Below are 27,019 nucleotides of genomic sequence, written 5' to 3'. Positions count from 1 at the left end.
GAAACCAGTCACGAAGGACAAGATATAAGTTGCGATTGTTCTTTAATGTTAATGGGTATAATACAAAAGCCTACGTTACAAAGCTATTTGTCTAAAAACTATTGTCTACGCCAACTTTTGGGTCTGTTATTTGAATGATAGATTCGAGTCAATTAGTAAATTCATGCATTTCAGCAACAATGAGGCAGTTTATTCATATCAGGACCCTCCAAACTTTTCAACATTTATCCGATTATGTCCTACCTAAAAAATAAGTTCCAGACTGTACTTACCAGAACAGAACATCGGAGTTGACGAGTCACTAATCCTATGGCAGGGTAGGTTGTCTTTTAGGAAATATATACCTCTAAAATCCACTAAATTTGGCATAAAATGGTACGAATTATGCGAGTCAACTTCAGGCTATCTTTGGTCATTTTTAATATACACAGGTAAAGATATCGTATTTGAAACAATACATCAATGGGCAAAACAAAAACTTATGCTATTTTATTGCTGTGGAGTTCTCACCGTGATAAAGATGTCACAATGATTACAATATTCCATGGGGCAGAAACAGTCACAAAGAAAACAAAACGTGGTCAAGAAAAAGAAAAGCCTGTTTCTGTTGCCGACTATAATGATCATATGGGTGGAGTCGATCTGAAAGATCAGCTACTTTATGGCTATCTTTTAGAGAGGAAAACGATGAAGTGGTACATCAAGTTATTCAGGAGGTTAATAAATGTTGCAATTCTAAACGCAATGATCATTTGCTGGAGAAATTCACCCGAAACTCCAGCAGATCATTTGATATTTAGGTTGGATGTCATCAAGGCACTGGTTGTGGAACATTCGGGTTCATTTGAAAGGAATGTACCTGGACATCATTCCTTGGACAAAAATGTGCCCCATCTCACTGAAAGGCATTTCCCTGAGAAAATCCTACAAACTGAGGGAAACGGTAGACCAACCAAATGATGTGTCGTGTGCTACAAACAGAAAACTTTGCGAGACAATGTTTTGGTGTCCAGATTGCGAAGCGTATCTCTGCGTTGAGGGATGCTCCAAGACGTTCCACACAAAACTCAACAATTATGTTAAGATATCATATTTTCCAAAAGAATGGAGTTTTCTGAACATCCGAAAATATTCTTGAAATCCGTAAATAGTACAAAAGTTGTGTTTTGATTAAAGCCTTGCACAAATCTGAGAAAGTTTAAATACCACGCTCAGAACTTCACCCGCAGCACAGACAACCGGGCAATTAAATCCACCGTGCTGAGGGGTTAATCAACAGTGCTCTGAATTGACATATTCTTTATATGTAGTGATTCTGGCTGCTTGCCAAAGGCTAATAAGCATTCTTGATTGTAGAAGAAAATGTACATTTCAACGCATTCAATACATTTATAGTAGATGAAAGGAAAGTCAGAAATACCAAAGAATACTGTAACTTCCTATTAGCTTCATCTGGGAGCAGAAGAAACATACTGGGACCATATGGTAGAGTAGCATTTCATGATTATTACCTCATTTTTATAGTAAGAACTGGATTATTACAAACGTTAGATTTCATAAATGTATAAGACCTGTACAAATTATTATTAAATATTTTAACAGCTAGTGTACAGTGTGTTCAGGAATTCAAGCATAGTAACTTGTTAATTTGTAAAAAGTTTCAAACAATTTGTTTTGCTCTCCAGTGGCATCATATTAGAAGTATTTCATGTACTGGAAGAGGTAAAAAGAAAAAAAATTCTGATACTGTATAAGTACTCTGCAGGGAAGAACGAAGAGGTTTTAGTACACAATCTCACATGACTGCAGTTGTGCAAAAACTAGTTTTCAGCCACGAACCTGACAAAAGGCTCGAAAGTCACCTCAACTTAGATGCCGATGATTCTTGTTTAAAGGGGCCTAACATCTACGTCAACGGCATCTAACAGTATGAAGTGTAATGACAAGTTCAAAATCATCCACTGACCAGAATTCAAAATGTGATGAAGAATGAAATGGATGGATATGAATTTAAAACTATCAGTGGATCTGACCCACGACGCCCCACATTCCCAGAAACTAGCGTTAAACAATAGTATTACTGACCAAAGGGGACCGCTCTTGAAACACTATCCTGAATCGATGTTTGTTGTCTAAAGGGGTCCAAAATCCAGGTCATCGGCCCCTCATAATGGTACTTATCACTAGTAAAGTAGAACCACGGTATTTGTCATGTTGCGGTACTAATCAAAAGTAGCGTAGACTCGCGGTATTCTACACATTATGGTACTACTCACAGGTAATGTAATACGCGCATGTAATGCTGACCTATGGCGTTTCTCACATTGCGATGCCACTTACAGGCAACGCAAACCTATGGTGTGCCTCACATAGGTGTACTAATCACAGGGACTCTTACTATCCCAGGGTGTTCCCCACATAGTGGGTAACAATCACAGGCAACGCAGACCCACGGTGTTGCTCACATAATAGTACTAATCACAGGTACTGTAAACCCCATCCTGATTCACACTGTTTCTACTAATCACAAACCTATTGTATACTGAACATAATGGTACAACTCCGAAGTAAAGGCGACCCATGGTGTTCACCCCGTGACTGTACTAATTACAAGGTAGTCTCATGGTTCTAATTCGATCATCCCTTGGTCGCCCCTTTTAGCAGCCTCTTACGACAGACAGGGGATACTGTGGTCGTATTCTTCGTCTGCGTCCCCCACCCACAGGGCGTCGTGTGTTTGGTCCGCGAGAGCTATTTTATTTCGCTCAAGTCCACCGGCAAGCCGGTTAGGACCCCGCTATCCAACCTCAACTTAGAACCAAGATGATCTCCAGACTGAATCCTTAAGAGTTTCCCAAATAGGGCTATTCCTCACTCTGGTGTTAAGTACTCGCTGAAATATTAGAGCGATTCTTTGACGAGTAAAATTCCATGAACTGAAAAATAGGTCAGTTGTTAAAGTTGACTCCACAGAACGGAGCTGTGTAATATGCAGAAAAAAATTACATTGTTTCCTCAAATTAAATGCAGCCCATTAGATGAAAGGTTGTAATTAACAGAGTATAAATATACTTTTAAAATTTTACATGCCTATACTTTCCTGCAAATACATTTTTAAGGTTATTTTTCATCCAAATAATAGAACTCACAGGGACCACATTAAATTATTATACAACTCTGTATTACCAAATTTCACCAAAATTTGCATTCATGAGACACATGCAATGTGGTGTGGTACCAGGCTATTGACAACCCAGAGCCAATTTATATGAAAATAGCTTTTCTTTGCTTCCCACCAATGGATACCTTCAGATTCAATAAGATGAACCAGTAAAGAGAAAAATCTCTGTCCCCTGTGCAAGGTCAAATAGTGCAATGAATTGTGTCTTTGTAATATGGACATGTACTTTATGGCACCATTTCACATTTTTGGCGAGGTGCATTTTAAAAATGTCTTTCTGCATTGAAATGTAAAAAATTGGGCAGGCAAATAGGCATGAGAATACAGGGTTCATATTGGGTGGGCAAATCTCAACACATTCCCAAAGCAACTAGAAATATAGTAAAAGCTACAATGGAGGAATATGCAAGTTGATTAAATCATACCATCAAAACATAACTAAAAACGCAATAAAATAAATTAAAAAATACATACCCGCTGTGTGAGAAGGACAAGAATCCGACGAAAGATGCCAATAAAATCCATGAACAAGTCTACTGAATGAGAGATAAAATCTTTATCTCCATGCCTCCGCTTTTCAATTATGAGTTGAGTATCATAAAGTACAAAACCACACATCAAGGCCAGTCCAACATAGAGATATGCCTGCAATATTAAATAAGATATATTAAAAAATGTATGGCCATACAAGCAGAATACTTCCTATACACAAAAATCACAGTATCAACATGACGGTACTTTACCCAATAATCATGACACTTTAAACCAATCTGAATGCTAACTTGTCCATCAACACCGAAGACATTCAATAATGTCAGAATTTTAATAATTTTAATTTTTTAAAATAAAATATTCAAAATTTCCTGCCTTTTTAACAGTATATCACTGTTTCCCTTATAAATTCCAAGTTTACTAGAATTTTCGTACTTTTCCTTTCTTAAAGTGTGTATCAAAACTCCAGCTACAAAAGGAACCTCAATCATTAACATAGACTGCGATTTGGATTTTTTGTCGCGTTTTTATTCCGAGTACCAGAAAATATTAATAGCTTTTTAAATAAAAATGTTATATAAAATCAAATTTAAATCCTATTGATCTGAATGAGGTAGTACAGATTGTAGTACAACATTATGGGAGGAAACTCTGAAAAAAAATCATAATTATCCGTGAATCAGTGAGAGAGTTATGAAGGAAACTGTGATATATTGTAAAAAAGGTGGGAAATTTTGAACATTTTATTTTAAAATGTTAAAATTAGAATTTTGACATTATTGAAGTTGCTTCTGATTGCTCTTAGGCATGCCAATCCTTGGATATGACCAGCATTTGTCAACGTTTGTATAGTCGTCCCCGTGTAAGGACGTACCCTAAGGGTGCAACCTTACCCTTTCTCCCCTGTAATATTAAGGTTTTGATTTATAGTGACTTTTCTTGCTGTTGGGTCTTTTTCAGTGTCGGTAACCATACAGTTTAGGGACCCTACTTGCCGATACGACGTCTTACTGTTACCGTTAATCTGGCACGTTGGCAACGTTCAGTATCTGTTCCAGCGTGAATTGCGTGTTGCCACCGCATTGCCTTTAAAGTCACTAGCGATACATTTGCGAGAATGTTTAAAGTATATTTTCTTTTTCTGTGGGATTGTAAATCTATCTGGCTAATACCAGGTAAGCAGAATTGTGGCATGTTCGGATAATGCATTTAATAACATAGTTTGTGTGAAATGATGAGCACATCATTTTATTAATTACGTTCCTATTTCGTCCCATACTTATACGAACAGAATTCGATTGGGATGTCTAAGAAGGAAGAAAAATCTGTAAGAACTCCGAAAAGGAAACCAAGGTTACGTCCTTTACAAGCATCAAGTCAAGAAATGCTTGTACATTGCTACGAGCAATTGAAACACGAAGACGACGAAGAAGGTATCAGTCGTAGTGATACGAAGCTAATGGCAAGAGTTGTATTATTAACTGGGGTAAGTGTTCGTTTTTATCTTGTTTCTATGATAAGTTTCTGGCATAATGACAATCAGTTGAAATGGAGCAGTATTTCATTCTGAACCTAACCTAACCTGATCATGTAGGCCTAGGCCTATACCATGTCTTGTTTCGACTTCGATACGGTTTGTAGATTTAACCTTTGTGTATTCCTGTTGACATGTATGTAATATATTTCTGTGTGTGTATTCTTACAGTGTAGTTTCGGTTTAGCCCGAAAAGTAATAGGAAATTTCAAGAAGGGAGTTGAGTTTTCTACACCAGGTAAACGCCGGAAGCGTGAACATCCAGTGACCGGCATAGACAGTTTTTCTAAGGAAGCGATAGCAAGGTTTATTTATGATAAATTGCATAAAGGTAAGGCGACTTCATAAGGAATATATTGCAACATTATTTATAGAAATTGGCACACAGGTCAGATAAGCTCCCAGAAATGCTTTGTGCATGTATTGTCATACAGCTCTTTTGAGTCCCTTGTAACTCTTTTTTCTTCCCACAGGAGAAGTCGTTACTGTAAGAAAGGTTTTCGACCACATGAAAGCAAATTAAGACACTTATTTGTACAAGGGCTCCGAAACATTAAGATGAATTTTGAAGGCCATGGGGTTTGTGTGGAGTAAAGGTGATCCCTATGTGTACGTTAGAGAAAATGAAGACATTTGTTTTAAGAGATCCTGTTTTCTGAGGGAATACATGCGTAATAAGGACAGTGAGAAACCAAAACCTGTTGTTTTCTTGGATGAGACTTGGATTTTTATGAATGGTGAATATATATGTTATATATTACATTTTATATAAAAAAATCTTGGAATAATTTATCTTCATCAAGTGTCTTTGGTTTCAATTGTGCATTTCTCTTTCAGGGTCACCCACATACTCCTGGAATAAACCACACAAATCTGGACATGATGTTCAAGGAGTAATTCGTCGACCTGTGTGAGGGAGGAAGACTGGTTATTGTTCATGCTGGAACGAAAGATGGCTTTGTACCTGGTATGTTCTTACTTTATTTTACTTCATTTTATTATAGTGAGGTGATCTCTGTTTACATAGTTATGAGGGTATTTAGGGTTTGTAGTACGGATGTATGGGGAGGGGGGCACATAAGTCTCTGATAAGACCCCAATTTAAGTACAGTTCCTGTGTATGAGACCCTCACTAGGATTACTTGATTTGAGAACTGGAAAAATTCAAAAGACAGAAGCACGATTTGTTGTGGGTGATTTCTGACAAAAGAGTAGAGTTACAAAAATTTTGTCGGGTTTGGGCTGGGAAGACTTGGGTGAACGGAGACGAGTTGCTGGACTTAGTGGTATGTTCCGAGCTGTCGGTGGATAGGTGGTGTGGAATGACATTGGTAGACGAATACGTTTCAGTGGTATTTTAAAAGTAGGTAAGATCACAGTACAGTGATAAAGTTGATGAAAAGTGGGGCAAATATTTGTTTTTGTTTTTTAAGAAGGGAGTTAGGGATTGGAGTAATTTACCAAGGGAGATGTTCAATAAATTTCCAAATTCTTTGCAATTATTGAAGAAAATACTAGGCCTATCCCTGAAACTACATCTTCCACCTGGGCGACTGTCCTAAGTGCAGATCAATGGTGATTGATTGACTGAAATTGACTGGCACTAGATCGGAAGTGGCATTATAACTTACCGCTCATTGAGCTCTGTATGAGGTTTTTGATTTTGACTTCTCCACTGTTAAGGGATCTCTTGGTTATTAAAGACTTGCAGGTATTCACTTTAGGCCAATGATTAACCTTAGAGAGGTATTTCAATCAAAACTTACTCAGTGTATTTTCATATAATATTACTGGATATTTGTATCAGTAAATTACTTGTATTGTAGGCCTATTTATTATGTTTATTCTGCATTCGACAATCTCCACCTGAATCAGTGCTTGATACCTGACTGTTAAACACCTTCCAAGCTTCTTATTTCTTACTGCCTGATATAGGTTCAGTGTTCGCAGCAACTACATTTGTTCTAAGGTATTGAAATGGGTGTTTATACTTATATCTTTAATGCAAGTGATCGTGGACTTCTAATAGGCCTACTAATGGAGATACATTCATGAGAGATGTTACGATAAAGTAGTGTAAGTAGTAATTCATTGACTTCATCATCAGGTGACTTTGCTACATAGTAGTTGGTTTCACTTAAAATCAGACAGCTTTTTGTATCGTTCAACAGAAATCACTTTTTTTATCAATTAATAGGCCTATCCTTGTAGAGGGGTGATCTCATATTTTTAGGGAATACTTTTTTTAGAAGAAATAACTTCATACTAAAACTTAAAATTCTTACAGGTGCTGATTTGATATTTGCTACAAACTTGAAAAGAAATCAGGATTACCATGTTGCTATGAACAGCGAGAAATTTCAGATGTGGGTGAAAATGCAATTAATCATAGGATTAAGAAATATAGGACCCTGTGTTATTGTAGTGGATAATGCACCATATCACTGTAAGCTTGTTGAGCATCAACCAACAACACAATGGAGGAAGGATCAATTAGTGATAATTATACTTCACTGAATATTTCCTTCTACTGAATGATGTTTAATGATGTTACAGAAATTAATTTTTATTTTTCCTTTAATTTACAGTCATGGTTAAGGCAGAATGGAGTTTCTCCACCAGAAAATGCTACAAAAGATGAGCTGCAAAGGTTGTGTAATATGAATCGAAGTCACTTAAAGGGGTACAGAAGCACGTAAACATAAGTTTAGATAAGTTGTTTACACTCGTGTATTTGACTTCATGTATGCACAACAATATTTCTGTTTCTTTAAAACCAGGTACATTGTTGACGAGATGCTGCACAGTGAAGGCCATACTGTCTTACGACTTCCTCCATACCACTCATTTTTCAATGCCATCGAATTTGTATGGTCTGTGGCAAAACAGTATTATAACAAAACAGTGGCTTCAAGACCTGGTCACGGATTGGACAGAGCTACAGCTGTGTGGAAAGAATCTCTTGATCAGGTAGGCCAAGTGGAAATGTTATTTACTGGATATAGGCAAGTGGAGTTTATAATATACTTGTCAGGTTGTGATACTTCAATATATCTTATAGGTGACAGCAGAGATGTGGAGAAATGAAGTGAAACACACTGAGAAGAAGATTGTAGAGTTATACAATAATGAGGTGAGAGGTCTTCCTGAAGTGGAGGAACTAGTCATTCATCATGGAAGCAGTGAATCAGAGGAGGAAGATGAAGATGAAGAAGAAGAAGAAAGAAGAGAAGCCGAGGAGTTAACTGTACCATTGTAAGAACCATTCCATGAGATTAAGAATGTTATAACTTTGCTCGGAAATAATACATTTCTGATTGCCCCGTCCTTTCAGATATAACGAAGTTACATTTAAAAATTGTGGGAATTGTGTATCTACAAGTTACAGGGCAGTATAGATGTGCAGGTGGGGATCAGTGTCCAATCGGAGTGAAATTATCTAGAACTGCTGTGGCGCAATGTGAGGAGGAGCGGGCGAGGAGGGGAGAGAGAGGGAGACAGCACTCTGTCACCAATACACGATGTAAACATTGTACGCCTGTTAAAATACTGACATAACTCAAATTTTATACACTATCTAATGGTTTTCCACAGTTCTCTGTGAGTCACAACTCGCGTACATACTGTATATATATAGAGAGAATTACATATAAAAATACCTGTGTCCACAATAAGTAGCCCACATATTAAATATAAATCAATTTGCTTTACGTCGCACCAACACAGATAGGTCTTATGGCGACAAAAAGGATAGAAGAGATAGGAAAGGTCTAGAAGTGGGAAGGAAGCGGCTGTGGTCTTAATTAAGGTACAGCACACACGTGTCTGGTGTGAAAATGGGAAACCACCGAAAACCATTTTAACGGCTGCCGACGGTAGGATTTGAACCCACCATTCCCCGAATGCAAGCTCATAGCTACGCGACCCTAAACGCACGGCCATCTAACTCCGTCATCTTTGAAAATGTCTTTTTCTATCAGCAGAGGCTTTTTTAAAATCATCATATTTTGTATAGGCTACAGGAGATGTACAGTAGCCCACTGGTTTTCTGATTAAACATTTTTTTTTTGCTTAACGTCGCACCGACACAGATAGGTCTTATGGCGACGATGGGACAGGAAATAGCTAGGAGTGGGAAGGAAGCGGCCATGGCCTTAATTAAGGTACAGCCCCAGCATTTGCCTGGTGTGAAAATGGTTTTCCGTGGTTTCCCATTTTCACACATTTCAGACATTTCAAGTTGACGCCATCTGGTTGTCTGCTCGTCAATTTTGACGTTCCGTTATACTCTAGGCCCACTAGATGGCAGACCGAGTAAACCGAAACTCTCTTGGGCGTCTGTGGCTGAGATTTAATTAATTTTGTCGGGTAAACACCAAATGTGTCACCAGAGATCTTTTACATGCCGACATCGTACGACATGAAGTGTCGAATGGACTTTTTTCTACCCTTCAAAAATCCGACTACCTCTGCCGGGTTTGAACCCGCTATCTTGGGATTCGGAGGCCGTCACTCTACCACTGATCCACAGAGGCAGCTGTCTTTACCATGAAATACATTGTCGTCGTACATGACTGAATTACTATCAATATATCTTAGAGAAATTGTAATGTACATGAAACCGAAATTGAGTTTAATTTCCACGATACCCAATCAAGAGCCTGTATTGGCTTGTGACAAGACCACTGTATTCTTCCGAAAACCACTGATAGGGGCAGGTTTGGTTGTGATCCACCGAAAACAAATTATAATGACCGGTTAGGTACTGATCCATCGAAAACCACCGATTGTCGCAGGGTTAGGTTAGGTTCGACAGGATTTGTAATTGAGCGACTGTTGTCATTGAAAGCAATGTCATGACGACTGAAGGCAATAAACATAAAACTGAATCCATTGGTCTACAAAGTTTTCATTCAGTAGATACGCTAGGAACTGGCGAACCAAAACCGTACATACAAAGTTTACAGGAATCAACAAAACAGGATATTAATTCGTGGTACTCACTGTTCTTTAAAGGGAAGAAATATCCAGTCAACAATAGCTGCAGTGAACATGCTTTTTCACTATTATTGTCTGGCCCCATGGCTAAATGGTTAGCGTGCTGGCCTTTGGTCACAGGGTGTGGGTTTGATTCCCGAGAGGGTGGGGAATTTGAACCACCGTTGGTTAATTTCTCTGGCACGGGGGCTGGGTGTATGTCGTCTTCATCAACATTTCACTATTATTGTGTAAAATAGAAACTTACTAGTTTTGACAAGTACAGTATGTTGAACAGCGACTTCTGAATGATGACGGGCAGGATGTCCAACCTCACTAATCTATGTTCCAGACTATTTCTACTTAAAAAATTGTATTTGTCCTCTAACGTGATTTTGCAATTTTTGCTGAATATTTATGTGGCTGAAATGAAGGTGGCTACATGGTCTTTATATAGGAAGAATAAAACCCTCTTCAGGAATGCCAATCTCAAAGTCCATAGTCTTTTTAACGTTGTCACACAGCTGAAATTCACTTTAGAGGTAATTGTAAAGTCATATATAGGCTCTACAGATACATAGTACATTACCAATTACATCTCGATTGCTATGAGACGCACACTGCATAGCGGTTTTGCTCTATAGATAAATCGTATTATAGTGAAAAAAATTTGTTTAAAAAAAAAAAACATCTGTCTGGCATGAAGGTCCAGAAGGAAAATACTTTCATTGGAATTCTTATTTATGTGTTCACCACCCTAGTAGGTTCAAATATACCTTATAAATACTTTGTAAGACCCATTCTTGAACATGGATCTGCATGTTGGGATGCGTACAGGATGGGTTTAATAAATTCCCTAGAGAAAGTTCAAAGAAGAGCGATGCGTTTCATAACTGGGAATAGGAGGAATACCATTAATTGGGAAAGTCTTGAATCTAGAAGAACTAGAACTCGCCTGTGTGGTTTTTATAAGAGCTATACGGGAATGGCTGCTTGGAGTTGTATTACGAATAGGTTAGAACCTCCCTCATACTTATCGAGAAATTATCATAAGCATAAAATTAGGGCCAGAAACCAGCATACGGATGTGGGCAGGTTTTCCTTCGTCAACAGGACCATAAGGGATTGGAATAAATTACCTGCGGCGGTCTTTGATAGATTCCCTTCTGGTATCAAGTCATTTAAGAAGACCATTTGTGTAAAATGAAAAGTAAAAGTTTTAAATTACGGGCACTGAATTTGTGATTTTCTGCTTGGTTTCGATTGTGAAACTGGGAGGCTTTTTCTTGTGGTACTCTCTTTCCAGGGAAGTGCTTGCTGTACTCATGTTTTTGTAATTGTTGTTGTTCTTGGTTAATTAACAATGTTTTTAACTTCATTTTATTATCACTCCTAACATAAAGCTAGTAGTAAGCTCAATCTATAGTTTTGTAAGCCATAGTGGCAAGTATTGGAAATAATTAAATTGTGTACGAAACTGTACATGATGCTGGATTTAGATGACTAGTAGTATTTCTTGTAATATTTTTTTCCATGGAATTCCTTTTTGTACTCGAGTTGTAGTTGTTGGGTAGTATGTTTTAACTTTATTATCACTTATAGTGTTAAGCTAGTAGTAAGTTCAATCTATAGTATTGTAATTTGTAGAGTTAACTACTGGAAATACTTAAGTTGTGTGTGAATATGTATATAATGACACTGGACTTAGAAAGTTAAATTAGTAGTATTTCTTGCTTGTTGTAATGTTGTTGTTGTAGGGTAATTACGGTTTAACTTCACTTTATTATCACTTATAATGTTAAGCTAGTAGTAAGGTCAACCTATAATATTGTAAGGCATATTGTTAAGCACTGTAAATGCTTAAGTTGTGTGTGAATTTGTATATGATGTTGCTCGATTTAGAATATTAAACTAGCAGTAATTTTTGTTATATTTTCCTTCCATATATCTGCTTCTTGTACTCTGTTTGTTTGTTGTAGTTGGGTAATTACGTTAACTTTATTATCACATTACTGTAAGTGACCGTTGCCACCGGGATATTTCCCATTTGCAATTTATTAATACTTTATTATTAATAATAATAATAATAATAATAATAATAATGAGTGACAGGGGTTTAACGTAATTTGGAAGGAATGTTTTGCGTATGGTAAATGAGTACCAGGTTAACTATTGGGGGCAAAGGCGGTCATGCGTAGAGCTAACCACTCCACCCCACCAAGTGCCAACGTTATGGATAGTGGAAGCCTTCACCTTCCACCCTTCCAATGGCTTTCATGGTTTGTACGGAGATGACTTTGCTGTTTGCTTTTTAAATATTAGTATTCGTGTTTATTATGTTTGTTTATTCATACCCCTGCTTTGTAATTCAGTGACCATGGAATGGCTCTAAATGTTGTAAATTATATTTATATTTACTTGTATTTATTTCCTTTTTCCTTATTGCACACGTTTGTTGTTATTATTACTACTACATATCGCTTAACATGTAAATAAACTAATATTTAATGCAGTAAATAATGCTTATCTCTTCGGATTCATTTCTTCGTTGCATATTCGTTTTGCTATGACAACATGACTCCTTTATGATATAAATAAATAAAATAAAAGTATTTCTTCCCAAACATATTTGTTATACGTGCACCAATCAGAACCAACTAGGGAAGTACCTCTTACTAAGGTACATAATGTTTTTGCATACATGTATAATTGAAGAATTGAAGATCCATATACAGGTAAGTGGGTTGCCCATGTGGTAGGCCTATTACGCATCATAGGAAACTGAGTGAACTGGCTGTGCAGTTTGATCACATTGCTGTGAGCTTGGTTTCAGGAGATGGTGATGGATTCAAACCCCACAGTCGGCAGGTCTGAGTGGTTTTTTTTTTCCCCCCACCCCCGTCATTTTCATTTCAGGCTAGTGCTGTGTCTGTACGCTTATTTACATTTTAAATCCTAGCCCTCTTTCCTATCCAATTCTTGCCTCACAACCTGTCTTCATGCGATTTAAGCCAATATATATGTAAAAATCTGGTAATGTTTGACTCATAGTGCTCCTGTACATTGGTTTCTGTAATGTTGAAAGCTTGAGATACACCAACTTGTAAGCTGAAAATATGTTTAAAATGCCAAATGCCAAAAACCGTAAAAGTTCTTAGTGGGATGCTGTTAGCATTATTATTAAAAGGAAGGACATATGTCTTATGTGGTAAGTCCTTGAACTTGCAGAACGGATTATACCATCTATATTACCTCTCCCCTTCCTTTAAGAATGCAGTCATAGTAATGCATACATCAGAATAAAGGCAGGAAATGTTTATAATTTAAGCAAGTGAAGGAGAGAATGTAAGACTAGCTCAGGTTGGCGGATTTGAGTTTGGCGGTATTTGAAAGTGCTCAAATACGCCAGCCTCATGCCTAGATCTACTGGTACATAAAGAACTCTTGCGGGACGAAATACTGACACCTCGGTGTATGTGAAAACGATAGAAGTAGATAGTAGAACTAATATTCAATTCTGCAGTGAGCTTGAAACCTGACCTAATTTCCGTTCACGTAGCTTGGCACATCAGTATTCCTATATGTTTCCTGAAAACCGTGAAGATATAACCAGCCTGCAGGCTGAAAACCTTACTGGTTACCGGTATTGAAGAGAGAAGGAAATGTTCGCGCAAAAGAAAGGGAAGTCACTGGATGACTGGAACTTTCGAAAATCACACTGCAAAGTCTTATTAAATAAATTGCATCGTTTAACACGCCCCTCTTTTCAAGAATATGGTTATAGTACGCCTACTGTATATCAAAATAAAGACAGATATATGTAACATTAATTTGAGTGAGAAAGGGTGTTTATTTCCTTAATTTCTCATTGAGCGTGGAAACCGACTTAATTATGAATATCTTGATTTATTTCATCTTAACTTTTATCATTTACTAGGGTCGGGAAACATTATCGGTGTTTACATTGAGGTTAGTTTGTTATGGTTATGTCTGGTGATTTTAATATGTAACCAGGCAGGTTGGCAGCAGTGATCAGCCATTACAAAAAAGAGAAAAGAAGAGCATCGGGCGGCGATATTTACTTTCTGGGGTATTTCGTTACGTGGCGATTACTATAGCATATATAACAATCGAATGAATATTGGCCTATTTTCCCTGTGTTGAGCTAGGTGCCCCAGCCTATGCCCAGTGTGAAAATGGGAAACCACAGAAAACCACCTTCAGAGCTGCCAACACCTCACAGCTGTGCACTCCTAACCACACGGCCAACTCTCTCAGTCTTTGTTCACCCAAGCTCATCGAAAACTATCGAATAAAATAACACAAAGCTAAACAAAAATCAATGGCAAGTAGTTATTCTCTAATCTAATAAAATGAAGCACATCTGATACAAAAATTTCTATCTATCACGAACCACAAGCAAAGTGGAAGAGGAAAACTATCATCAAAAGTACACGAATAAACCAAAATTTCTGACCTTCAGCTGAACTGGAAAGCGCATCCGAGACATTTGCTGCACAAGCCAGTACGAGTGAGAAATGATACATTTTAAATGATACGCTGAACATATAAAATGACCGGGGGTGGGGGGGGGGGGGGAGTATAAGGCAATTTCAACATTAAAAACCCCCATCGTATAGTAGGACCAAAAATAGTAATAAGCAATCCCAAGACCTCTCATGGCTTTATACATGTAAGGTGCAACACCTGTTCTGGTCTCGAGAACAATCATATCCAATCATATTAAAATACTAGATTCTTGTCAGGAAGGAGCAGTTCCGATTCCTGTCGGAAAGCCCAGTGACTATAGTGCCCTGAGAGAAATATCGACAACCTGTTCAGTGATACAATCTGAAGTATCAAAAGTCTAACCCTGGACATAATGTAGATATTTTACAAGTATGAATATTTGACGAAACTCGTTCAGTGTTCAAGCAGAGTTGTCAAAATGCACCGTCTCCTACCAACTGCTGCGACCACACTGTTTCCTGATTCTGAGGTTTCCGTACACAATACCAGCTACACGAATAAATGAAAACTAAAAACAGCATTTATTTACCTTTGCTTAAAGATATTTTATGAAACAGAAGTGACCTGATCTGACACCAATCATTCTTTCAGTCTTTCTGTCATCTGTCCATTGTGAATTCATTAGAGAAAAATTATTTCCACGCGTGCATTATGGCCAGGTAAACAAACAGAACTGAGTGAATTTAAGCAATTCATATATTGTTCACCAGCTTTACAATGCTTTAAAAACTGAACCCATTTATTACTAGCTAGCATGGATACAAAATAATTTTCATTATTCAACACGCTGCTACCAGGCAGAAGTAGATAGCATTAGCGTAGGTCAAGCCTTTTACCATGACGTCAGGACTGCTTCAGGACGACGAACCAAAAAAAAATCCATTCCCTTTCAAAAACCATGTGAGCAAAATTTTAAATAATTTGCTCTGATTTTTAAAATTCAGGACATGTAGGGATTTATAAAAATCCCATCAGGATGCCGAGACATGCTTAAATTCAGGACAATCCCGCTTTTTCAGGATGTATGGCAACCCTATGTTAACAGCAAGATCCACAGGCATGTCATAGCCGTTCCTTGGTTAGATACAGTTTCTTGAAAATTACTGTTTGAAAATTTAGTGTTGATGGGACCAACATTTCTGGACGGTTGATGCAACCATTAAAACTGAACGAATAAGCTGGGAAAATGTAGTTTCTGGGAACGGATAATCGAGATTCCACTCCACTTGACTTACAATCCATTAAGAAAAAAAAAGTTGGGGGGGGGGAGAGGAGAGGAGGAATTTGTATGAATAATTACGAATTTTGGCTTGCGCTAGCATTAAGTATTACATGTGAAGGAATAACTTAAGCATTTTCCTACGGTAGGTACTTGGACTGAACGAACAAAGCACTCGTTAAAATTAGAGAAACTGGCTCCTTGTAGCTGCTGAAAACTTGTCAGGTGGAGAAATATCAATCTCTCTCAACTTGTTCAAACCCATACCTGCACAGAATTTCAGCAGTTCTTTACTCATCAGATGTTGAATGGTTTGAGCTAGCATTGCACTAGTGTGCTAAACCATGCAGGTAGAATGAGACCTAAACTGTGTGGAGAGGGAGCAAAGATAATGGTTGATGTGTACTCATAGATTTGCTGCATAACTATCACTGTGATTTTGAAATAATTAGAATGAGTTATGACTCTGCTATTACTACGCATGCAGATAGTTTCTGCATTTCCTTCGTTGTTTGTATTGGCAAAACCAAGTCAAATGAGTTTGAGATTGATAGGGAGTGTTAAACAGGGAAATAGCCCGAGTCCACTTCTGTTTACTGAGTTCATGGATCAAGTTAAGCAGCGCAAGAAACGGACAGAATTATAGGCTTTCCTGTTTTCCTATCCCGTATTTCATGTTATATAATAAATTCCTCCTGACTATGATAAATGCGCTCCATTGAAAACTGGCTATTTGAAGCATTCAATTTAGTAATGGAATGCAATGTCACTCAATTTTCTACAGAGAGGAACTAATTTTCAAGATTTAGCTTACTGTTACAGGAAGCAAGTATGTCAAAAGTGGAAAAAACCCTCGTCTAGACAGACTTAAAATGAGTGTTGCCGTGAGTTGCAACCAAAATTATCAAAATCTTATTGCTTTGGCGAGGGGGTTCTTTGTGCATCTCATGTAAAATATTTCCTATTACACTCTCAGACAATCCCGTAACTTTAATAGTACTTCCCCAGAAAAACAGAAACTAGTGGTCTAAGTTTTTGCATTCTCGTATTCTCTTTTGATGTACACACAAATATGACCAGTTCTTTCATATCAGATGAACTAGTTCGCACCTGTAAGTAAACACAGAACAGCGATTAAATAAAGCATTATCTTCTTGAAGTACAGCAGTGCTATCTTATATTTAAAAGGAAATTGCCTAAGGTATATAAAAAAAATACTTGTTATCATTAAACAATTTGCTGTTTTACATAGACCAAAGCATACTAGGCAAGTGAAAGTATGGCTCTTTATAGCTGTTTATTTTCACCCTCCATGTAGCTGTCCACTAGGGGTGGTAGGAATTCCCCACTTTTGCCTTTTGCAGTGAAGGGGAAATCTTCAAATACCAGGAGAGAAAAACCAACTCTACAGACTATACGATGTTCGGTATCATTACCATCGACTTTGCATTCATTGAACAATTATGTGAGAAAAGTCTATAGGAAGCACTGTACTCTATGTTGCCAAACTTATAAGAATACAATTTTATCTTGTAAAATTTTTGGACAGTAAAGAAAAATAATTTGTTGTTATGCACAAAATTCTAGAATAAAATATTTTTGTACTTCAGTCGAGTTTAATAATCTGCAAATTAAAACAATCAATTAGGAAAACAAAACATCAGTCTACAGGAAGCCCACTCCCAGTCACTTGCATTCTACGGATCACAGGTCCAGTAACTGTTTTCCATATGACACTGTAGGAACTGGAGGTCTCATTTCTACTGTCAAGGCACTGGTCCATGATGAAAATTACCCCAGTGTACTTGGTCCAGAGGTATGAGATGGGTACTGCAGTTATATTCCACAATGGAACATTCATCATTACAACATGAAATCTGCAAAAACCTAGGGCTGTGTTCAACCGAATGACGTTCAGCATGGAAGAGACTCCCCAAAATTATTTCACATATAGCCAACCCACACGAAAATAAATAAATGTGCACTAAGATTACCACACACCAGGGTAACTTTGCACTGTCTTAGAACATTTTGTGGCACTGCAGTGGCATTTGAGATAAATCAGTTTGTTCTGCACATAAGTCATGTGTATACATTTTGGATCCTCAAATGTCACAAAAAGTTTTTCAAAGATTGTGCAAAGTAACCCCGATTTACAGTATATACACGAAGATAATGACATTGGGCAAATGTTAATATTTCATACTGACCTGGAACACTAGAGTTGAACCGAAGAAAATATTTGCAAGAGTGAGAATAACCAGTGTGCTCAAAAGTGTCATTAAAGTACTGCCAAGGTACAGCCAACGACCTCTTTCAGCCAGCATGGCGCATGCACTAAATGATATAAAAATAAGGGATGTCCCAAAAAATGCTGTCACAATTATGCTCGGATCCACATCAATAACAACTTGCAAAAGAGGGCCCATTCCAAGTCCTGTAAAAAGAAAGTAATATAATGGAACAAGGTCAAATCTCTAATAACATTCATATACCTGGTAGGACAAGAACAGTCACTGCATTTTTAGTCTTTAAAAAGATATTTTAACTGAAACATTGCAGTAACAGAAAATTAGGAAACAAAAAATTATAATACTGCTGAACTTTGATTTTGATGTGGAAAACTACAACAGAAAAGAAAAAAAATTGTACAAATCTATTCTTTACAACCACATGAACTATATCTGGACTGAACTATATCAGTACCATATTGTATACGGCAGCTAAATACACCGTTTTCATTCTTTCTAAATTTTTTGATGAAGTTCTAGACAATGATTAACGTTCTAGAACTTTGAAGGTTATCATCGCCACCCTGATGTTCTTATGTGTAGTGAGGATGAATTGGAAGAGATTCAGGCTAAACAAATACTGCCATATGTTTGGTTGAGGGTACAGGCGGCATCCTGTGCCAGTTGCTTTCTATCGCCCCTTGATCAAATATTAATTCAATATACCGAGTCTTGCATTTGTATCTGCGACTGTATTTGTGTCCATAGAAGCACCGATACCAGTAGCCGAATTGAGTATAACAGATAATTACATTGTATCATAGTACTGAAAGGCCTACATGCATCTGCAGTGAACACACACTTCTATCATGAGATTGGTTTTAATTAACGATATTGCATTACAAGAACTAACACGTTAGTATGTTAATCGTGCAGTATTTATTGCTATACTGCGGTCAAATAATGTTTATATTTTGAAATACCAATAGATACTGTGTTTATAAGGCTTAGTGCATACTTGATCATGCATGACACGTGCTGCTGATGTGCATATTTTATTAGAAATCCTCAAATGTTTTCAAATTCTTCCGACTGTTCTTAAACCCTACAAAACTGACACCTACGCCTACAAGAACACTAGTTCTAATTCCAATTTCTCGATGCACGAATGCTCAAATAGGATTCACTACTTGGGTGCATGTACCTAACAGTCTAGGGAACACATCTAACGTACAAAAACAAAGCAGTGCGAGGGGCGACACCTAGGAAGTAGTTACGAAACTTTAACATCAGTTTGATAAGTTAGCTGCTATTGAGCTATGAAACGCAGCGAAGATTTATGAAGTCTACAACTGTAACAAATCAATAGGTATCGGACAGATTTCTCACCATTCCAGAAACTGTGCATAAGTGAAAGTATCGAGTGTTGAAAAGGTGTCACGAGATCAGTGATAAACTTAACAACTTGACTGTATAAATGAATGAGTGGCATTGCATATAATATTGTGAAAATTCCTCGGGTTTCAGATATTTGAGCCATTTATATTGTGGCATGTCTCAGAGACAGGGAAGAAGAAACTTTACATTTTGCAACTAATGAAGGAATGATTCATTTATTCTGATCTAGTGACACCGCAGATATTTTGCTAAGCGTTAATGGTTCAGGCAAGGAATATTTGTATGGGAGGATATGGAAAATTACATTGGCCACATGGAAAAGCTGTGATATTAACTAGAACTAACAGGAACCCTGAAAGAAAATGAAAAACCCTGGACTTTGAGGAATATATTATACAAACAAGTCCCTGTATTTCTACCAAAAGTAGATCTATTTTTCACCGTGTATAATCATTATGTTCTGTATCACATTTACACAATGTGAAGTTAGACTGACTGACACAAGAAAGGGATGCACTGATATTGGGAACAAAATCCAGACTGGTCAATCATCCTTTTTCAGGTACAAATCTGTTACCGTTAGCTTTCTTTCCCAGGTAATTTATGAATTTATTTATTGAACATTAATTTCAGCAGACTGAAGAACCCCAGAGTTATAAATTATCGAAGTCAAAACTGAAGAGAGATGCCTTCCGATACCACAACATTATAAAATCTGAAAATTCCAGACACACAATCATCTCAACAAGGCATCTTCAAAATTCTTTCTGCTCCCTTTTATCAATGTCCAATTTTAGAGCAAGCTACGAATGCCAACAATACACGATGACCACCTATTAACTGATAGTTCTCCTGTCATTGCAAGAGAAAATATTTTATTTTCCACTGTAATATCTTGTGTACCATACTTACCCAAATGTAAGCAAACATATATCTTTGTTTTTTCTTGATTCAAGCAAATAAACCATGGCTTACACCTGCATAGTTAATATGGCTGGTAAAGCAGAAGATGCCCATTATCGACTTAATAGGAAGTTCCAAAAAATACTAGAAACTGCCATAAACAAGTTTTTGCCATAGTGGTAGACTCAGAGCCAGTTTCATCAACAGTTGTTAAATATACAGAGTTATTCTATCGATGCGTTCTTTCCACAGAACTGAAGTGTACTCATAGGCTAATAATTGTAGCCATTACACAGATTTTAATATTTATTACAATGTGTATTTCAGAAAGCTACATTTTTTCAAATGGAACAATGCCCATTGATATTAAAAAATGAAATTCCAGTAGGCTTAAATTAGAATAATTTTTTTAAGGATTCTAATACAAGTATTTTACAAGCTATTGCAGTATGAAAATTGTAAATACCAGCAGTTGTCTGCTCCGAGTAAGCACTAACTTAAGAAAAAAAGTGAATAAACAAATTCTCTATTCTGAAGAAAAAATATTGGCCTTCAAACGTTGTGTTCAAAAACGACAATCACCAGCTTCAATACAAGCTTCCAGCTTGCCATGTACAGAGTGATTCACACATTCCAGCATTTAATCTGAAATTTCAGCATAGGCAACAGTAACACATCCTTTCATATCATCTGGTGTATTCTATGTATCCTTGTAAACAGTGTCATCTAAAACTGGTCAAATCTGTTTAGGCTAGCCAAGGTACAGGTCCTTTCCGTCCAATCCAACGATGTGGAAACATTCGACAAAGACAAGCTATAGTACATAGTGCACTACACGATGGACAGCAATTAAAATTATAGGAAAACATCTAAAAGACAGCAAATCAACACAAAGAAAAGAAATAATCCTTTTAAAAACAACCATAAAACAAAATATATTCATAAAAAGAAGGATTAGCCATGGGTTTACCATTAATGGGAATAACAGCAAACATATTGTTAAACGGTTTTAGAACAAACTTTTAACCAACGAAAGCACCAAAGGAATAATGCAGTGGAGCAGATTCGTAGATGACATAACGTGTGTGTATGTCACAAATTCAGAACTTAAGACACACTGAACTCTTTACACAACGCAATCAAGTTCACATGGAAACTAAAACAAATGGATCAACCTTTGGGACAATGATCAGTAGAAGTAAAGAAACTGTCTTAGAAGATATACAGGAAACCAACACAAACATCTCACACAATCGGCTTTCTAATCACCCAACCTCAGACTAATTAGTGGGACTGAACGCGATGGTACAGAGCTATAACTATACCAACGAACCAAACCGATTTTAACAAAATACATATAATAAAACAAATCTCAGTAGAAACCAAGTAGATCGGCTAAATAAAACTAAGAAAGCACACAAACAAACCCTTACCCAAATTAATTTTCTGAATAAAAATACCTACAAAATAGCTAACTTTTCAAAAAGGAAGGATTTAAAGTAGCATTCAGAACAAGCAACGCATCACAAAAAAACAAAGTGGGAAATGTAACCTGAATAAAAAGCTATTTTTCTAATGAGGTTGACTTAGCTTTTCTTAAAATATAATGTTTGATACTTTAACATTCCTTTGTTTAATTCTGCATTATAGCATCTAAAACAAATCTTTTTTGAAGTTCATGCTCTTATTTGAATGGATGAAAACCATAACGGTTTAAGTAGCATTTTGGTCATTCAGAGAAAAAGGCATTTAAAAATCTTACCACTCATATAAAGCATGTTATTTGTAGTTATACCACCCATCACTAGAGCGCAGAATATTACCGCTATCACTTGTATCTCCTTGCTGGTGATAAGATACATCCTCCCGGAGTTACATCCTGCACTTAACTCATTTTAAAAAAATGTCGCTTATACCGTTATGGTTTTCATTCATTCATAGTTGCAGTAAATAATTTCCGGGTTTTTAGTCTTCTCTAGGAACCGCTCAATTAAAAACATATACATAGAAAACTACTTGTTCGATGATAATGAAATTTTATGTTATAACCACATGTATTCGTAGTGTAATACTGAAGTTACGATCATTTTCAATTACCCCAAAAACAGCTCTTATTTTTCTAAAACAACTTTTTTTTCAGCCCAGGATAAATATAGAACAGAAAACTTGGGTTTGTTTTGAAGCATTCAGTCAAGACACTACAATGACTAACTGTACAATGTGATGCTGAATGTATGAAGAGTTATGGTCACCACACACAGAAAGCTAGGTTAAGCTAAGCTATGCGGTGTTGTGAAAAATATCGCTCCCAATGCATTTAAGTACGATGACACACACAGGCTGCTAAGCTAAGCTAAGCTAAGCTAAACAGATCGCTAGGCAGGCGATTTTCTTGGCTGTAGCTGGCCTGGCGCATGTGCTTTTCATTTCTGAGCAGTTGGTCTGGCGGGCTGTCGTGTGTGTTTAGTCGTGTCGTGTGAGTCTCTTCTGGTATAGCACTTCGATATTTTAATACAATGGATAACGGGCCAAAAGAAGAACGACTAATTGAGGTAAAAATATATCCCTGCCTTTCTGATATGTCATCAATTTACTACCCTGATTTGATAAGGAAAACTGCTGGTGGGAAATAAGTTCAGTACTTTAAATTGATTGTAGGTAGGCTACCATTTATAAATTAAGTATATAATCAAAATTTTGACAGTTCTAATTGTTTGAGAAGAATACATTTTTCACATGGCTTTACACACATTTACAATTTAGCAGATACTGTTGACGCGCCTGTTCTGCAACTGTATGCCATATTCCTAAATATATCAACAGTTACTAAGAACGTGAAAGGTAAAATAATAGCATATATTGTTTTAGGTAAGGAAATTAAAAACTTATCAAAAAGACTGAGAGACTGTTTTAGGGAGGCACTAACGAGACAAAAAGAGAGTAAAGTTGGCAGGAAAGGAAAAAATGGAGTGGAGATTCCACAAACTAATGGATTTCCTTCTGCCTTATATTTCTACAGCCGGCCCCGTGGTATAGGGGTAGCGTGCCTGCCTCTTACCCGGAGACCCCAGGTTCGATTCCCGGCCAGGTCAGGGATTTTTACGTGGACCTGAGGGCTGGTTCGAGGTCCACTCGGCCTACGTGATTAGAATTGAGGAGCTATCCGACGGTGAGATAGCAGCCCCGGTCTAGAAAGCCAAGAATAACGGCCGAGAGGATTCGTCGTGCTGACCACATGACACCTCGTAATCTGCAGGCCTTCGGGCTGAGAAGTGGTCGCTTGGTAGGCCAAGGCCCTTCATGGGCTGTAGTGCCATGGGGTTTGGTTTGCTTATATTCCTACAAAAAGATGAGCTGTCATTTTAACGCACGCAGTATCACTAATGTTTAAAATATTTTTAAAATATTAAAAATTGATGAAATTATAAGTGAATGTATATGTTGAGTATATTATAAATTAAAATGCATGCAATTCATTTGAGGTTATAAGAAAATAAGACCATTGGTTTTTGCTGTTTCCTTATAACCGCATAACTTTTGGTGGTGCTATTTGAGGATCCAACCAGCCTCTGGGCTGATGACCTAACAGACACAGAAAAGACCGTCTCGATTTGTTATGTTTTGCAGCTAAGACAAACATTTCACTAATAAAATGAAAAACATAACTGCGTTTGAAGCACAAGGACTAGGACAGTTCAAAATGCTCATTCTCCATAAACAGATCTCGACGTGTCATTTCTTAATATACGTTTGGATGTGCATAAATAGCTTAAGTTTCCTTACAGCACACATTCAAACATTGACAGACAGGAAACATATCAACGTCAAGAGGTAACTGAAGTAGCCACCCAGATGAACGCGAGAGTCCGGAATGTGATGACCTACACTCCTTATCACATATCTGATTCATAATCTGTTCCGTCCGCCCACACACCTACACAATCTCAGCCAGTCGAACCCCTTCGAAAAAAAATCAAGCCACCGAGCAGTAGTGCAGAGAGAGTAATTATTTACAACAGTGAGACAATAAAAGTGCTGCCTAGCGTAGTTTAGCTTAGCTTTTTATTCGTGTCATAGCACACCACAGCTTGGCATTGCTTAGCGTAGCTTAGCTTTCTGTGTGTGGTGGCCTTTATATTGATGGGAAGTTTTGTGCACGCTGAACAGTACGATTAACAATGTGCAAGGGGGTGAAACCGGGTGAAGGGTTGCCGCACCACGTACACTCGCCCCGGGCAGTCTGCCTATGTTCTGCACGTTAACGACATGACTTCAAGCTCCAAGACCACTTGTCAGCAGGCGAACTTACAAGCGTTTTGAGAATGATTAGAAATATCATCCAAGAAAGTAGCAACATTTGAGGCCAGGGCATTCAAAAATCGAACTTTATTTTAGTTTGGCCACAATACAAGAAAACGCACAATTTTTACATGAATAAGGCATTCCCTACAATTAAAAGCCCCCACCAGAAACTGTTGGAATATATGAAGGATTTTGCTGATATGTCAATTTCTATGCTTTTGAAACTCTGGAAACAATGTAAAAACACACCCTAAGAAAATGGAAGATTACCACAGGGAGAAAGATGGACTGTCTGAAAATGTCCCACATTTAGAGCCAGTCATAGCATGAATGATGATAGTTCCATAGTGATTTTTCAGACGAAGAATACTGACAAATATTGTAAAGATATAAAAGTAAACGTTAAAATTGTACAGTGTGACATTTCAAAATCAGGAAGCCAACCATTTGTAAACATGCACTGAACGCCCAAAGTCCTTATGAGAATGACTGGAAGTATTTGTACAAGGAAATAAAATCAAAGGTTCAAAGTAAACAAAAAGCTGTGTTTGTTGCGTGCCGTGCATACTACTGAACGCGGAAACGCTGTACCCAATTTCACAAACCCGCCTGCTGTTAATCCCACAACTTCTCATCAATATAACTCTTCATACATTCAGTATCACACTGTATGGTTACAGTGGTTGTAGTTTCTGATAACCACAACTGAATGCTTCAAAACAAGCCCACGTTTCCTGTTGTATGTTTATGCTGGGCTGAGAAAAAGTTGCTGTAGCAAAATAAGAACTTGCTTTGGGGTGGTTGGAAAAAAGTATACCTTGAGTATTACACCATGAATACATGTGGTTGTAACAAGAATTTCATTTCCAACAGATAAGTGGTTTTCCACGAATATTTTTAACACTCCAGTGGTTGCACGAAGAAAAGTTGTAATATAAGGTTATTCTATGCTATTTATTCAATGAATATGATTATGCATGCATTTATAAACAATCCCTGAAAAATTACCAGACACTGTGATTTGTCTCACTTGCACCCTCCATAAGGTACCTCACTGTCTGGTTCATTCAGCCATTGATTTATATTCTCATAGTCATCCATTTTGTACTTATATACCAACAATTAATATAAACTCATAAAACAGTAGATATATGCACATGAACTGAGATTAGACACCGTAATAAGAAAACAAAATCAAAAGTCATTCTAGTGGTCGCATGGATCACAGTTGTGATCCACAAGAATAAATTGCTTTATGATGCAAAAACCATCAGTCAAGGTTAGCAGACTACTGCGTTATCAGAGAGAGGATGGGGTGCGAGGAAGATACACAGATGCTCAAGGTCAAAAGTCAGACCAAAAAACAGGAGCAACCACAAATAAAAAATAATGAACTTGAAAAGCAATTTGTCTTAAAACACTAATGCAAAATTAAACAAAGAAAATATTGGTATAACTTACTTGGCAATAGGTCTATCGGTTAGTTGGTAATTAAAGCCTAAACCCGAGTGCCCATTATAAAAAACTGACAGCCGAGGTGCCAACATTTGAAGTGGATTAGCAGTAATCGCCCTCCTCCCCCAAGAAAAATTAAGAGTCAAGCCCAAGGCATGCTCCTCCCTTCTCGATGACACCCCTTTTGCCCTTCCCTCTAGCAATATATTCCAAAGTATATCATAATAAACAATAACACTTGCACACAACCTGTTAGTTCTGTGATAAGACATTCCTTGTAGCTTGTTTCTCACGCAGCAGCCGCTTTTCGGTGTAGTTTTTCTTGAAGCATCCTTCCCACTGCGATGACATTTTCATCTTCTGAACTATAAGAGATTCCAGTGCAGAGTGCTAAATGTAGGCCTCACTTCTTTCTCAGTCTTTCTGTCAATTAGGTACACTTAACACAGCAAATACAACATTACTGAAGGATTTATAGTGGAGAAGAGTAGCTCCTGAGCTCCTTCATTCACAATTTTACAACGCTTATGGGTACCAAAAGGAAGTCACGATCGAATAAGTATCGTCGCCATCTCACAAGCATTGAAACTAGGGTGAGTTAGGAGACATGTTCCATCATTTCAAGCCTTTTTCCTTTTGACAATAATTTTTCCTGATAATGTCAGCTTTTCCGTAATAATTTCCCCTTTGACCGTAATTCTGAATCGTGAGGTGAAATCCGTAATAATTACGGACAATCTGTAATAGTTGGCACCTCTATGACAGTAAGAACTTCACCCTACTTAATGTCTGAAAAA

At 37.3% G+C, this 27,019-nt stretch overlaps 1 protein-coding gene across 1 annotated transcript in view; it reads right to left on the bottom strand.

The window, feature by feature from the left end:
• The window catches only part of LOC136864663 (probable Bax inhibitor 1), a 63,126-nt gene that overhangs the window by 8,356 nt on the left and 27,751 nt on the right, over window positions 1-27,019 (bottom strand). The window contains exons 3-4 of the mRNA XM_067141956.2: window positions 18,144-18,370; window positions 3,656-3,826 (exon numbers count right to left, since the gene is read on the bottom strand). Of these exons, the coding sequence (XP_066998057.1) occupies window positions 3,656-3,826; window positions 18,144-18,370 (398 nt within the window). The remainder of the gene's footprint in view (window positions 1-3,655; window positions 3,827-18,143; window positions 18,371-27,019) is intronic.

This window comes from Anabrus simplex, chromosome 2 (assembly GCF_040414725.1).
Source record: "Anabrus simplex isolate iqAnaSimp1 chromosome 2, ASM4041472v1, whole genome shotgun sequence".
NCBI classification, from domain to species: Eukaryota; Metazoa; Arthropoda; class Insecta; order Orthoptera; family Tettigoniidae; genus Anabrus; species Anabrus simplex.
The sequence above is the reverse complement of the archived record's forward strand: the minus strand, read 5'-3'. Positions and strand labels throughout refer to the sequence as shown.